This window comes from Patagioenas fasciata, chromosome Z, assembly GCF_037038585.1.
Source record: "Patagioenas fasciata isolate bPatFas1 chromosome Z, bPatFas1.hap1, whole genome shotgun sequence".
In the NCBI taxonomy this organism is placed as follows: Eukaryota; Metazoa; Chordata; class Aves; order Columbiformes; family Columbidae; genus Patagioenas; species Patagioenas fasciata.
The window spans coordinates 63,100,549-63,117,416 of record NC_092560.1 but is presented as its reverse complement, the minus strand read 5'-3'; the positions used below and the strand labels follow the sequence as shown (position 1 = coordinate 63,117,416).

Genomic DNA, 16,868 nt, shown 5'->3' with positions numbered 1-16,868 from the left:
TTTCTTGTCAGAAAGCAAACTTTTATTCAGAAGAAAGAAAAAAAATGCATCTAGTGACCAGCATTGGTAAAATAATGGAAAAATACACAATAGCAGTAACTTTTCAGTGTGTAGTACCTTATGAATGTATTTCAACACCCTGTAACAATCACATTGTATTTGATCTGTACAAACAATGCAGTTTTTTAGCTTAAAGTAACTTACGGTTATTTCTTTTGATGATTTGATGTACCATATGACCAATTCGATCAGTACAATGAGTAAGGAAGCACAGTAGCTACAACACATCAAGGCTTAGAACATGGAAAAGCTATTCAAAATACATGACTGAAAAATTTCACAAAGAATGCAATTCATTTCTTTTTCAGGGGGACAAAAGAGGTTTGTGTTCTACTGAAAACCTTTAATATAAGATAAAGTTTTAATATATTCGAAAGGAAGGCTCCTTTGTTGGTCTGACTGCAATACGTGGAGTTCTACTATCAGTCAAAACTACAAGAAGACTGGGCAGATATGTTAGAATTTAATACAATTTTTTTTTGAGACAATTAACTGTGTAAAGCATGAAACTACTTATCATACTGTTAACTGACAACTGGTTGTGTATTTCTAAATGTCAGTGTTCCCTCTCAGTTCTTTGGCATGTCACTAATTTGATGCAGATGCCCCCTTGAATGCCCTTGAAAAATAAATAAACCACCAGCAGTGACATAGCCAAATAGCCAGACACATTCATTGTACTTAATATACAAGGCCGTGTTTTAAATTAGGGTGCTGGTGTTGATGTTTACACATAGAACTGCTATTTGTATGCCTGGATGCTGGTTGAATAGCAAATACAGAACAGGAAACTCAAGTCTGCATATAGCTTTTCAGTGTATTATCAGTGATTTTAAATACAATATAAAATAGCTTATAGGCTATTGTCTCTACAGTTAATTTTATGTTTTATATCCCCATAGCATTATACCTCCTTAGAGACTTACTGCATTTTGAGTTGTTAATAACAGGCACTTGGTGTAAGATGAAATCTCAGCTACACTAAAGGCAAGACCAAAACTCACTGACTTTATAAGCTAAACTTGGTACCTTGCTACAGTGCACAGTGTACCTTACTTCCCTTGAGGTTTACAGGAGACTTGATAATCAAGAGGATTTGCTTACACTGATCCAGCCACATTGGTTATTACAGGCTTTTTATTTTGCACTTCAGCAAAAGAATCACACAGTACTAATAACACACTTCGTTTTCTGCACATGCTCCTGCTCTTTCTTGAGAGTTCACTGTAAGTGCCTTTTGATTTCCAATGAGTTCTGGTATATAAGTGCAATGTGATTATTATTATAATTATTATTCATGCATTCAGTTTACTTTGATTTGCTGCTTGCTCTTTCAGAGAACAGCATCCCCAATGATCTTTAGGGATGAATGTTTCTACAATGGCTAAGCAGGGAAATGTTTAATTTCTATACTCTCATTTATCCAAGCCTAGTGTAAAACACAGTACTTAGAAGAAAAAGATATTATTAAAATAGCATGATAAATACACATATATATTTGGTATAAAAGTTATTTCCAGTTTGTCATCAGTCTATAGGTCCATTTTAATGACTAAATTACTATAGTGACAACAACATACCTTCAAACCTAGCAAATTAAATCTTGACCTAAATATTCTGAATATATTTTGAGCAACACTATACTATAAAGTAGACTTTTCTATGGTTTATATCTCAGAGTTCTGTGTGTAACACATATAACATTGTTACTATTTTACTATCAATATTAGTCAAAAAGTACTTACAAAATGGTCAAATAAATTGTAGAAAACCATATTCTATCACTAGTACAATGTAGAAAAAGGAACTTCAGCAATAATCTGATGCCTGTTTTGATTTCCTGCTTTCACAACAGGATGTTATCACCAAAGGAAGCATTTCTTTTCAGGATGCTGCCCTCCCCATACTGGCAGCTTCTGGTGTTTCATAGACCAAAGCCAGAGTAAAACGTGTACCTAGGGTTTGTTGGCCTCTGTATCCTTCGTAGACCTGAACTGGTCTCTTTGTTTATAGCTAATTGAAGAATTGTTTTTACATGGACTGTTTACATGAACTGTCACAAATGTGGGAAGTTATAACCTCAACTTTAGCTCATGTTCCCTGAATTTTAATTGCTCAGATAAATGACAATAAAAAAGTCATAGAAAGCAAGGGATGACAAAACCCTGAAATCCTAAAAAAGCCTAAGTGTACATTTAGAAGAGTGTAACCAGTTCCATTGTAATCAGCTTTAGTGATTTCTCGTGCTTTCACAATTAGGAAGTCTGAAATAGATGACCTTCAATGAAGCTCTGACATGCATAGAATTCTGTATCAGTCATTATCATAGATGCAATCTGAAATGGAAATAAAATACAAAAATTTCAGGACCATGTAGAACTTCAACTCAAGGATAAAGTTATTTGGTGTAATTGAATATACTTATTGTATTGTTTGAAATGTTCCACATACCATCACCAATATCATCGTAGATCTCTCCATCACTGTAAGTTAAAAAAAGAAAAATGATGTATTTAAAAAATGAAACATCAGCTATATATTGCTATTTGCAGGCAGATACAAAACAGTGTAGCAGTATGGTGCAGATATATTATCAAGTACTTAATTTACTAGTTAGGAATTTGCAACCTTTACGGTGACAGAACAGTGTTGGGCAAGATGGTCAAGTCAAAGGATTTTCAGTGAAGGGTAGAGTTGGATACATTTATTTCTAACGTGAAAGACTTGCTTTGTTAACAGGTTGGTTTTTTATTTTTAAATTAAGTTTTTAGATAACTACTCTAACAAACTCAGAGATATTTCCACAAAAATTAAATACTTACTGGTTTTTTAAAATGAAAATCAGAAAAGGTGAGTAAAAAAATCAATATGCCCTTGAAATTCTCTTTTGTTTCTGTACTTGGCAATGCTCTAATGGTTTTGGAGAAAAAAGCTTTTTAGATAACGAATTTAGGTAGTGTCTGTAAATAATAAATGCTTAATGAATAGGAATTTTCAAAAGAAATCACTTGGGTAGACAAACAGGCTCATAGAAGCTAATAAGGCTGTTTATAAGTTAAATGTTTATATAAGTGTTTGCAGGCCTCAATTCTAGAAGTGACATCTGATTTGGTATTTATGGTTATAACATAATGCCCATTGAAGGAAATGGAAAGGCTTTGATGAGAGTTTTTGATTAGAACTCAAATGCAGAACTCCACACGAGTGGAGCAACACTGAGCCAAATTTGTTCAATCCCAATAAGGCTGAAAATAAACCTAAAGAAAAATTGGTCCATTTTAGTTAAAAAATTTAAAACGGCAACCATACACCTAATCATATTAATGTGAAGTTCAGTAGTAGTTTATAGTACCAATAATGCTTAATTTATGTAATATTTCATGTTTTAAACCAGTGTTTATGGTTAAGCAATGAGGCATGTGGCCCTGGGAGGTTTCCAGCAAGGATATATGTGACTAATTCTTGAGAAATCTGAACTCCATAAAAATAACTCAGTCTGCAGGACTAGAATGACATGCTGAAATAATGACATTTCAGGTTTTTTAACGATTTAGAACAAAATTGAGTGTTATAACATTTTTTTTTTTCAAAAATATCACTTTGTACTTACTTCTGAACTAGATTGCTTCTCAGAACATAGCCATCTGTAAAATGGAAAGAAATATGTATTCAAGGTGCATTCAAATATTCATGTTTCTTCTGTTGCTAGAACTAACAAAATGCAGTTTTTCTTTTACAGGTACTTCAGATGGAATGACATAATAGATCAATAAAAACGTACAGTGGTTTTGTACTCAGTGAACATTTTGCTATGTTCAATTTTAGTTTTAATTATTCTTATTTGCTTGCTTAGTATAATGTGTTGCCTTAGATGGACAATCAGAATACTACAGTAGCTGCAAGACCAGTTAGATGTCTACTGTACCAGGTACTTTATGTATTAATAAAATGTCATTTCTCTTGTTTTGTTTCAATAGTTACTGCTGTGTACAAAACTAATACTGAAAGGAGAAAATAGTGATATGCAATATTAGGTTTTCATCTTATATTTTTGTTTCTTGATTGCATTAGAGGGATGTAAAACAATACCTATTAACACAAAGTATAGTACAGTTCACAAACTATAGCATAAAAATGCGGAATAATGATAACTGCATAATAATATTAATAATAATAAATAACAAAAATATGTATAGTTTCCTTCAGGGACAAAAACATCATTCAAGATATATACATCAATTAATTATCATTAACTGTAATTAAAAATACCTGTATCATATTGATATGAACTGTTTAAACAGATAAGAAATACCTTAGAAAAGCTACTCACTAGTGAATTATTCTCTTACTTTGTTTCATTGCTAATGAAACCAAATGAAACTACACATATTCTTCTTCAATGTAGTTAATCTCTTGAAAAAATTACTCACTGTCTTTGGTAAAAGATACCTATTGAAATACTGTCAACTACTATAGCATATACATCCAAAGAGAAAGCTGTAACAATAATTACATATTTGTAGGTAAACCTTAGTATGTTGGTACAATTCTAAAGGAGAAATGTGATCCTCTGTTTTGTTTGAAATTACATCAAAAGTTTACTTCTCTTATTTATTAGGAAGCTTAAATGGTCACACTAAAATGACAGGGTTTTAGTAATTCATACACAATTCCTAGGTTCTAGAATAAATTTATTAGCTTGACTTGTAAAGTTCATTGAATTCTTGGAGCTGCTACTGCTTCAGGTACTTAGAGGAACCATGATATACTACATAAATTATCAGTTTTCTGCTAGTATTCCTGGTGGCAATCCTTTAGGTCGGTCTAGCTGAATCCCCATATCTTAGTGTTTTGCCTTAAGGAATTATTTCCTCCTTCACATGAATTTTTCTTTTCCAATACACAAGACATGAAAGTATATTTTTTTTAATGGACAGTAATGTCCAGCTAAAGAATCTCATATTTTATGTTAAGCCTTTTTTACATCCAAGCTCTAACTTTATTCTAACTGAAATTGCCCTTTTCAAGATCTGTAACTTTACTAGTGGGAGAAATGTTCCCTTGTAAATTGGCATCAAACACAATGAGCTAGTGCTGTTGCCCAAAGCTGCTGAATTATGACAGTATTTAACTGGCCAATGTTTTGATACATAAAAATGTTCTATCATTCCTGTATCGAATATTGAAAAAGTCATCCGAAAAGACATATCCCAAATAGTCCTAGAAATAGTAATAGTAATAGTAATAGTAACTAATTCTTGTATACAGCTTTTATTCACAAAGAAACACTTGCACAATTCATTTTAACTTGGTGTGTTTCCATATTAAAATAGGCAGGTATCACGTATGTGATGACTCTCAAATATAAATAAGTTTTTGTTCCAGAATATGCAATATTAATTTCTATGTATAGAGTAGATTAGTGATTTGCTCTGTGAGGGCCATAATATAAATTAATACATTAAAACCATGGCATTTTTAAAGAAAGCTTTTGTGTTGTGCTACAGCTGAAATTCACCTAAAAAAGACATAGATTTGAAGTGATACTATTTTTGATACATTTGATTTAGCTTCTATTTAAGACTTAACAGCTATATGAAAGAAAAAATAGTTCTATGCATTTCATATTTTATTTCAGCCATGTAGAGTAAAATTTGCTTAATTTGCCTGTATTTATATCTTCAGTGTCATGAAGGTTTGATGCTTACATACCTTCTATTATAACTTTTGCCTACTAAAAATGTTAAACTGCAGGAAATTTTCAACAGTCAAAGGACCCAGTGCTGCAGATTTTCAGTCACCCATGTATTCTCTCAGGCTAATTGCATGTAGGTAGACACAGGGAATGCTCTGTCTGCTCGGGATATTCTTTGCCTGGTTGTCTCTCCTCCAATATTTTCATCTGGGATAAAGGTGTGGAAATTATTTTTTTAAAAAGGTGTCATATTTTTAAAATTCTATATAAGCAGAGTCCACTAATTTCCAGGACTCCTGAAGTCTCCTGGGAATAATTTAAAATCATTTGGCTAATCTAATATTCTCTGTTTCTTCTGTTAATTTTCTCAGTGAAGTACATTAAAGCAAAATTTCTTTGCTTACAGTCATGGTGTACAAGCACGGTGTACTTGAAAGCCAGATGTGCATGTGCCAGTCCTTCTACCACCACAAAGCATAATCCAGATTCTTTTGACAGCCTCTAGCCCCTAAATATGTGGGAAATACAGCCCATGCTGATCTCACACTCTTTCAAATTTACTAATCCAAAATTACACGTGTAAAGTTTCAGTTTCTAAGTAATTTATTCATATTTATGTGGCTTCTATAATAGGGAACAAGGCAGCAGGTCAGCACACTTCATCCTGACAACTTAGCACCACTGAAAGTGGTGACGCATTGGGCCAACTGCTTCCTGACAGTGTAAAGTTAGCTTGGAGGGGACACAAGTTATGTTTTCAGGCACTGAAGTTCGCTTATATCATAATGTTTAAGAAAAATCTGTGAAAGTGAATTGAAGGTTTTTGTGCATTTTTGAAAGGTACGTGGGTCAGACCAAGGCAACAGTAAGAAGGAATTTGGGAAGGTAAATGAGAATCAGTTCCTTGTTTCACTTTTGAAATTTCAAATAATTTAATAAAAATTAAAATAAGTTATAGCAGAACATGTACCTAGGATAATCAGCCCTTGCTTAAAGAGGTAGGAAGACAGCATAATATAATTTGTAATTTTGTTTAACTGCTGGTAGGGGCATGAAGCTACAAAAGTGCTTCATAAGTTAACAATCAAATGAAAGAATTAATGTGCAAGAAAGTAACAAAACCATCTGTAATTGTTGATTTTCAGTCTATCTGGCCTTCAGAAGGTAAAAATCATCACTTTAATATATGAGGGCCTAGGGGAACTAGAGCAAAAAATCAAAACTGTTGTGCACTTAACTAAATTACGATTCAAACTTCACTAATTAATGTGAAAATTCACACAGATCTATTCAGAGGTTTTCAGAGAGAATATTTTTGTTTGTTTTACCCCTTTATGCATAGCAAAGCAGTAGCTCCTGTCACTATTTGAAAGGCTTTGAAGACTATGTGAGGAAAACTGCCAACATGAACTACTTTCTACTCTGTTGTTAATTTGATTCAAAAAATATAGCATTGAAAATTGCTCTTTGGGAAGTGGTTGCACTAGTACAATCCATATTTTGAAAAAATATGTGTTGTTATGCAAGAAATTCTTCCTCAACCTGTAGGCCTGCCAGGAAGAAAGCTATACTCCAGACTGTAACAGTTGAGTACAGAGGGGAAAAACATAGAAGAAAAGTGACTGAATCCCCTTCAGAGGTTCATGACATCGCACTGTCTTCTACATAGCTCAGAGGTAAAAAGCAAAGGTGAGTGGAAGCGTGCTGCTCTGTTCCTACACAAAGTGAATTTTCATTAGGTGATTTGAAAAGTATTGTAACAGAATAATGTTATGAAATTGAAACCAACAGTAGACAGTTCAGGCTTTTCCAAAAATGCAAAAACTTCTGCCAATGCACACCCTGGCCAAGGGTTTTAAAGAAACACTGAAAGGCCTTGCGCAGCTCCCAAAGCAAGCAGGCAATGAGGACATACGCCTTGGGTCACCTGGGGGCAGGGGAGATGACTCCTAAGCAGTTTCCTCCCAAGCCTGTTGAAAAGCTTAAGCTGCATCTCTGGCAATCCAAATAATATTGTTAATGATTTTCCCTTGGCTGCAATCAATGGGCAAATGCTGCCCAGAGGTGCAGCAAGGATTTTACTTTTACTAGATTCTGTGGTGCATCATAGCTATAGTCTTTTTGGCAAACAAAAGGAGACAGACATAACAAAAACATCTGCTGATCTTAGTTGGCGCAAAGCAAGGTTTACGTAACTAAGCTGTCTCTTTTCTCACATTTAGTATCTCTTGTCTACTTGAGTTTTATTTTTTTTAAGGCAAGCCACTCTTAAAACACAATAATAGAATAACAACATTCTACATCTTGTCAGCCACCCGAGAAGGAAAAACACAAGTGTTAAACTCTACTTTAATACAACAGGAGTTACTTACATTTTCCTTCTTCGTTCCTGCACAGGACCTTGGTATCATCTGTACTTTCTATAATTTCAAGACACTCCCCTGGTTTAACTTGTAAATCTTTAGATCCCCATCTTCTCTGGGGCAAGTCCTGGACTGTGGTGGTAGAATAAAGAACTTTAATTTCACCTTCAAACTGCAAAAATAAAATGGATACTGGTCAAAACCCACCAATGTAAATCTAACAATCATGCATTTTTAGACCAATATGTTCCCATTAATTACTAATTTTTTTTTTTTTTCATTAGACAAATAATTGTTTATGCTATGTATTGTGTGCCCATGCTTGCCATTTGGACTTACAAATGCTCATATCACTATTTTTACAAGTAGTAATACTTTACCTTTCCAAGGCAAAAGAATGGATTATTTACAAATTGGGGCATACAAATTAGGGGACACCATACAGATATTTTAGTCTTTATATTTTGTGTGAACTAAACTTAATTTGAACAAAACTTACTTTGAACTTTCTTCTGAACTCTTTCTCTTCTCTTTCTATCTTTTTAAGCTTTTGTGCATCTTTTTCATTTGATTTATGGGTTCCAGGGTTTGCTGATTTTGATGACCTATAACAAGAATTTCCAAATAAAAACAAAATTACGAGCACATCTGAGGTATTGACGACCTTTCCAGGAATCTTAGTGAAAATGCATTTGCCTTCACGTGCCTTTAGTACGTTTTTGTTGCTCTACAAAACTAATAGAACAAGACAATACAGATTTGATTTCAAATTAAAGAAAAGCTGGGATTGTCTTTTTGTCTACTTGTCTCTTTTAATGAGTTCAGATGTTAATGTATCTATCACATAAGTTAATATTGAAAATTATTTGAAGCATCTAGCTGTTACAGCAACAAGAACATTGCATCTACCAAAAACAGTTTAGGTAAATGATAACCATCACTTTAGAATCTCTAGGCAAGGTGCAATTTTTGTGAAGTCTCTGTATCTTTGAGCAATAGACTGAATAACACATGTGCCACTGTGGAGGCAGCGGAAACATCTTAGCCTTTCATACAGTGTGAGTCCTGTGTGTACATAGAAATCCTTGTACACCAGGGAATCTGCATTACATGACCCATTTTGAGTTCCGTTGTTTTTTACGCATCCCCGTTGCTGTTGACGTGTGTCAATAAGCATGAAAGGGTTTCACACCCAAATTGCCCCTCCTGATGATGTACCTATAATAGGAATTTAAAGTCTGACTCTACTTTTCCTATCATCATAGGATTATAGAATGGTTTGGGTTGGAAGGGACCCTAAAGAGTATCTAGCTCCAACGCCCCTGCCATGGGCAGGGCACCTTCCACTAGACCAGGTTACTCAAAGACTCATGCTTGAACACTTCCAGGGATAGGACATCCACAGCTTCTTTGCACAGCCTGTTCCTGTACCTCACCACCTTCATGATGAAGAATTTCTTCCTTACATCTAATCTAAATCTACCTTCTTTCAGTTACCAGTACCCACTATTTACTTACTTTTCAGTGCTTCCTGATCTCTGTAGGACTTGTGGATGACAGTTTCACTGATGATGAATGTATGTGTGTGTGTGAACTAACCTAGATTTAAATTAGGCTATACAGTTCAAAGAGCTCTCTCTGGTTTGATACCTTCAGACTAGATTGTTGTAGTGCACTCTGTAGCTCCACCTGAGTGGAGTTGGTGACAACAGAATGTGACATGCTGCCGTCATCTTCACAGGTGCATCTATGCTCATAACACATCTGTGCTCCAGAGATGGCCGTAACTTCCTGGTCCAGGGATGAAAGTTTTCCAAGTTGTACTTTACATCTCCAGATGTGTTTCCTAGTCATGAAACAGGGCACTGTCTCCTTTTCTCTTAAAATGCTGTGGTAACTGATGTCCTAACAGTCCCCAAATTTTGGCAGGAAGAGGACTGCATGCAGAGAACCTGCAATGAAGTACCTTTAGGCCATGCATTCATTTCTACCTCTTGTCCATCAGGGACTGAATTTCTTGAAATTAAAACCATGCTTGTCTATTTTATAGTCTCATTATTATTTCAGTCTGAAATGGAAAGGATAATCCAACTGCTATTGTCAATAGCAGGGTTAGGAGAACTACAAAACCTGATACCATCAAACAAAGCATATGTTAGTAGCAATCTACGTATAGTAAATACTTTGAAAATGTGTGACAATGTATTACATATTTCTAATCAAGGAGGTAATTCCCGTTTTCACTTGCTTGTGTTCAGGCGGTGGAGGAGGGAAGTCTGAAGAATCTACATCATCATAAACGTCACTGTCTCCACAATCTGAAACAATAGCGTTTAAAAGAATGGAAAATTATTATGCGATCCTTGAGTACTGAATACATTGGGTTAGAATCTATGGCAGTGTAGCTAAATCAACAAGAAATTGCGATAAGTACTGTAGCCATTTAATCATCTGTAGTAACTATGGATTCTCTGTTTTGCGCAATCTACTGTGCAAAACAAACACCAGCCAACATTTTCAGAATAAGACTCCTTATTAATAATAATTGGTATTCACTGATATTTTAATCTTCTTAAGCCAAAGCAAGTTTTAGCACATGTTGGCTAATGCAATAGCCTTTAATCTTCATTTTATTTAATCCATTTCCCACTGTTGCATCAGAGTTTATTTTTTGGGTTTGATGTTAATGTACACTCGGGTACGTCTGCAGCACTCTGGTCAATGCAAGGTTACTGAGAAGTGGAAATACATCACATGTATGTTAGTTTTTAGTCCATCTTGCAATGCCAAAGCAGTGAAAATAATTCTTACCTCAAGAATATGCTTTGAGTCACATATTTATCGAGAGAAAAAATTGGTTCAACTCATCAGATCAATGGCTAGAAACATCACAGTGACTGATAAAAGATTTAGAAGTTGGTTCAGGCAAGAGCCTCAAAGGTTGTAAGAACTTACTTTCTATTCCATGGCTGAGCTGATATTTATGAGTATATGTTATATGTTATCACTGCAAGTGATAAGTGTAACAACAAGCACAGGATCATAAAAAAATAGAATGTTTGCGTTTGAATGGGCAAGGACACCTTCCACTAGACCAGGTTGCTCAAAGTCCCATCCAACCTGATCTTGTCCACAGCTCCTCTGGTCAGCCTGTTCCAGTGCCTCGTTACCCTCATGGTGAAGAATTTCCTCCTTATACCTAATCTAAATCAACTCTCTTTCAGTTTAAAGCCATTACCCCTCATCCTGTCACTACATGCCCTTGTAAGAAGTCCCTCTGCAGCTTTCTTGTGGGTGCCCTTTAGCTACTGGAAGGCTGATATAAGGTCTCCTCAGAGCCTTCTTTTCTCCAGGCTGAACAACCCCAGCTCTCTCAGCCTTTCCTCACAAGACAGGTGTTCCCTCCCTCTGATCGTCTTCATGGCCTTCTCTAAACTCTCTTCAACAGGCCCACATCCTTCTTATTTTGGGTGCCCTGGAGCTGAATGCAGTACTGCAGGTGGGGTCTCATGAGAAGAACTCTCTTTTTACTTTTGTGGTCTTGCACAAAGTGTTTCTTTCCAAGTGTATCTGTTTATACTAAAAATGTCAAATAAAATGAACTGGTGGAAATCTCATAGCAAAATCATTACTCATAAAAAACACATACTTTTTTGTAGGGAGCTTGTAGTGTATATGTATCTCCTGTCTGTAGCCAGATCAGTCACAACATTTGAAATGTTTGCTGGAACTTCCTTAGATATATTTTTATGACTAGCATGATAGAAAGTAATGTATACAGACAAAAAGATTGGGAATCAATATGGAGACTGAACAATAGGCTCCTAATTACCTTTTCCAAACTGCTTGGTTGAAAGAGACATGCTGGGGAAAAAAAAAAAAGGAAAAAATGCTCATTAAGTATTTATATTACATTAATAGTCTATTGCATCATTTAAATAATATAAAAATCTTGCAATGCAGAGGCTCTAAGTAATCTCCAGACATTTGGAAGCTCAGCTGACACCAACAATACTCACAGACTAAATATATTTTTTCCACTGAGTCAGAGTAAACTGGTTCAGAAATGAATGGGAGACGATGGTGGTAAAAACACCAGTTGCTGATCTAATCTCCAGGCAGGAGGGGTAGAAGAGAATATTTGTGTTTTTCTGTTTGGTGTATTATTCTTAGAATTTGGATTAATAGCACTAGATTTACCAACTTAGCTGCATTGTACTGGTGAGCAAAGTACATTTTAACTGAGTATGCAGCAAACCCATATAACCAGAGTGGCACAAAGATGATGGAGTATTTCTGTGCTTTTCACTATTATTGTTTTTGGTATATTTTAATTACCTGATTTATGCAACAAATACAGCTTGTTCAGAGAGTAAGTGCAGGTGAAAAGAAAGGAGGTCAGTGTTTTTGCAGAAAAGTATCATCCTAAGCTGCAATTTGATGCATGATTCATTATGCTGCTGTCAGAATGTTAGTAGCATGTGATCAATGCTTTATTAGAATTAGTTAATGTGCACTGTGATTTCCTGGCAGACTCTTACAACAAATCTCCATTATCTTCTGCCCCATTGACTTTGGTTGTTTTTTCTCGTACACTTTTCTTTCTGTCATCTTTGACTTTTAGTCTCTTCAAGATTCCCCAGGACCAGATATTTTTCTTATCTTCCTCCTGTGATACAGACCTTTGGAGTATGCATGCAATTATCACAATGTAAAATGTACATTCTTTTTAAAAGGTCCAGTTTAAATTCTCTGTTCATGCACATAATTCTCGTTAATGCCAACAATGTATACACCACAAGGTGCTTACCTAAATGCTAAAGTAGAAAATGTTTGTGTTAGGTAATTTGTAGATAATGAGATAGGTTTGTAGGCATAGGTACTAATCTAATGGCTTACTGTTTTCATGTTGTTACTCAGCAAACTAACATTTTAGTTTATTATTTTCATTTCAGAGCTGTTTTGTCCAGTTGGGAATTTGAGCATTACCATGATTGCAGCTGCTTTTGCTGACATACCAAAATTAATTACTGAACGAAACTTCTCCAAAAGACCAAAGAACCCATTTTTTTGGCTTCTTGAATCCATCTCGATGAATACCCACTTGCTGATCATCCTAATTCTTGCTAATTATTGTGCCTAATTCAAAAATACTAAAAAATGACATGAAAAGACTCTGTTAAAGAAGCAAATTATTTAAATGATATAAAAACGTACCTGGTTACAGCATCCTCATCATCAATTCCATCATAAATTTCTTGATCAGAAGGAGGTGGTGGGAACATCTCTTTAACAGATCAAACAGTGAATTAATGTATTTACATTTAATGCTGCTGAATAGGGTATTAATCATTGGCCTCATAAACGTAACAGGTATGTGTGCAGTTTGTTCAATATCTTTGCTAGGGGACTCTTTCTGAAAACCAGAACAGCCTATTTATTAAAACAGTGATTTAGACTTAACTCAGTTGGAATACCAATTAAATGTACCTCTGCTCATCATAGTATGACTGCTGAAAAAAAAAAATGCATTTACTCTGTATTCAATGAAATTCTGAATGGCTGATTTTGGCTCAGTCATTATGATGACTGATGGCTTTTAAATTTTTGTATGTGGCTTGAGTGATGATTGAAGATGTCAGACCAACACTCAGCAAATAACATCTTATGTTCATCCACAGAAGCTAGAGGCAAGTGCAATGTAAGCTCCTCATTCTGGTCTCAGTTCTGACCTTTAAGCCCCACCTTCTCCAGTACAGGGTTAGCTCGGTTTCCAATTCTAGCCAGTGGTCAGAGTAGTCACTGAAACCTGTACTTAGCTGGCAGCAGCTTCATTCAGCACTGCCAGTGGATGTTTCTGCTATGACTAGTATCTAAACTCTAAGCGGAGAAGATGAGCTGTGCTCTTGTGATCAACAGGGAATGCTGCATAAATATATATGCTACCAAAGGGGAAACTGAGTTTGAATGTGCGTTCTTGACAGTGTGAAGCCGCTGCAGTCATACTGGTTAGGACTCCAAGGTATTGCTGAAACTGAAGTTCCTCTTAATTCTGTCAGCAAAATGCAGTTTTAATTGGTAGTGTTGCTGGATATTTCAGAACTGGATTTCTGTTGCACAAAACATCTTGGTCATGTTAATATTTTGCCAATTATATCTGTGCTGTGTTGTGGGATAATTTACCTTAGCATGTAAAAAGTAAAGTTTTGTCATCTTCTGGCATGCTTTTGATTGGCAGTATCTGAAGACAAAACTTTTGTCTCACCCAAGGTCCCAGAAGTCAAGAGAAAGTTAATTTGCCCACTATACTTCCTTGTTTGTTGCCTCTTAGCTAACATTTAGCACGCTTATGGATAATTACTGCATTATTTGGAAGCTGCAGAGGTTTGCATTTGAAGGTAAGCAGTGAAAACAAAAAGTGTAGGTAGAACTTACTTCCAGCTCCACTTTGACCTTCACTCTGACTGGAAAAGCAAACAACAGATGTTTTAGAGAAAAACAGTCATCCTTTAGAAAAAGAAAATACCATGATCACCCGTTGCTTTTGTAGCTCTGACTTCTAAATCTTTTGGCTTTGATACTTGTCTACATTGCTACCTGAGCAGTACCAATTCTGCACTAAAACCTCAGGCACATGCTTGTGTTTCATATGGGCAACAACTAAATCTGCCTAATCTTCTTTTCTCTCTGTTTTCACCACCTTCACACCAATTTCATATGGGCAAATGGTGACTGCATCCCCACTAATGCTAAAGAAAATGTGTTGTCAAATTCTTAAGTGAACTACCCCTCAGATGAGGAGAGATTAACTCTCAATAGATTCAGGTAAAGCAGGATTTTTTTTTTTTTCTTGGAAATAATTCATTATAAATCAGAAAAGAGTATTTTAAAATATCATTCACAGTAATTCAAGGGGTTGTAAGAGAGAGGGAGAGAGGGTCATCAATACCACCTTTAGTTAATGCAAAACCAGGACAGTCTTTTATAAGTAAAGCTATGAAGCAAATTCTCTCTGCATAAATCAACACAGATATTTCAAGCCAATGAAGGTTCACATTTTCATACAAGTAGAACATTTGGTCCTATTGTTCATCATTGTTAGCAATTTACAATAAAATGTCATTTTCAAGGAAAGCAAACATGTTTACAGCTATAACAATTTACTATATTTATAATATATTTTATATTCCTGTTGATATCTTTAAAATAGAGTACAAAATATGACTTAAGATCATAGGATAATTCATGTTGGAAGGGATCTCAGGAGATCATGTAGTCACACTTGGTGGGAATAAAAATATAATCTGACTGAGCAGTAGAGATTGCATCCACACACTTTACATTCCTCCTGTATGAGAGGATTTTCTTGAGATGAAATGGTAAACAAATGAATTTATTGCTCAACTACCTTTCATTAGGTGATGCTTAAAACCTCTAGCTGAATGTTTCTAACATTTCAAGAATTCCCTATTAGCCCAGTGTTCTAACAGTAATAGAAAAAAACCTGATAGATTCACAGTAGCTGAGATTATTTCCAGGTCACTTAAACTTGTACATCAAAACAAGGTATTTGTTAAACTCTTGTGCCAAGAAATTCTGAAATACAACAGCCCTAGTCACTTATTAATTTTGTAATATTAACAATAGTACTGATAATGAGATAATATTATTTGTCAAGAGGCTTTTTTAGTACGGCATTCTCACAGTGGTTTCAAAACATGTTGATGTATATCAGACCTTCCAACAATTCATGCTCATGAACTGAACAGAATGCTATTAATCACTAGAGAAGATAAAAATGTCAAAATACAACTTAAAGGATTTAATGAATCTGAACCATTCATTCATCCTTCCAAGTTCCTTACACTGTTATTTCAGTATGCAACAGTGTAAGTATTCTCTTTGCTTTTGAATTCAATACATTTTCTAAATTCCTTGCATTTAGGTGATTAATTGTAATTCTTGCCTTAGTGAAAAGGATTGGCCAAGGATACTTCTGCAGTGAAGTAGCTAATGCTCAAATTACCTCAAACCTCGAAGAACTAAAGCAACTCTCATGGCTAGGTTATGATGCTATGAGACCAGTGTGCAGGGGGGGAAACTGATATTGAGCAATCTGGAAAAATATCACATGCAAAACTATATTGGCTGCTTAAAGAATTCCAGCCTGAAGGCAGGTCTTTCCAAGTGCTGTTTCTGGAGCTCATGGGCATGTTCTACCAGCTGAGGATCAGCTGCACCCATCAGCCAGCCAGCTGCATTCCCTTTATTCCAGCCAGGCCCCTAAACTAAGTTGCTGGGAAGCAGTGAAGTAGGTGTAATGGCAGAGTGTTTCAAGACTGTTGTTCTACACATTGAAATCCTCTACAGTCATATGCAGATCTCTAATCTGAATCCTGGGTTATGTGTTTTTGCACATCAGGGCATGTAATGGGGAATGGGCACTGATTTGTTGCATCATGTGACAGAAACAGACTTCTATGTGGGGTCGGGTAACAGCGGTACCCCATCACAGTGGATCATGTGATCACCTTCACTTTTGTCACAAGATCATTAGGAAATTTCCCTGCCAGCAAGTCTGATACACTGCTGAAGGTGGCACCTCTCTAGCTGCAGATCTATTTGATGTGAAAAATATGGCACATACAGTAGAGAGCCTGCAATGTAGTGCTGCGTTGCAAGTACATGTGAGACTGCCATAGAGAAGCTTCTGATGAAGTCAGAACAAGTGTAGCTCATACCCATCTCAT

At 35.5% G+C, this 16,868-nt stretch overlaps 1 protein-coding gene across 3 annotated transcripts in view; it reads right to left on the bottom strand.

Moving 5' to 3' along the window:
* Positions 1-16,868, bottom strand: part of FYB1 (FYN binding protein 1) — a 70,049-nt gene continuing 53,181 nt past the window's right edge. For 2 of the 3 annotated variants that reach the window (XM_065860578.2, XM_065860579.2), the window contains exons 10-19: positions 14,554-14,582; positions 13,336-13,405; positions 12,660-12,800; positions 11,951-11,982; positions 10,328-10,436; positions 8,618-8,723; positions 8,128-8,290; positions 3,671-3,704; positions 2,512-2,543; positions 1-2,396 (exon numbers count right to left, since the gene is read on the bottom strand). In XM_065860578.2, coding sequence (XP_065716650.1) covers positions 2,374-2,396; positions 2,512-2,543; positions 3,671-3,704; positions 8,128-8,290; positions 8,618-8,723; positions 10,328-10,436; positions 11,951-11,982; positions 12,660-12,800; positions 13,336-13,405; positions 14,554-14,582 — 739 coding nt within the window. In that variant the 3' untranslated portion in view covers positions 1-2,373. The remainder of the gene's footprint in view (positions 2,397-2,511; positions 2,544-3,670; positions 3,705-8,127; positions 8,291-8,617; positions 8,724-10,327; positions 10,437-11,950; positions 11,983-12,659; positions 12,801-13,335; positions 13,406-14,553; positions 14,583-16,868) is intronic. The other variant, XM_065860581.2, reaches the window with a different exon arrangement.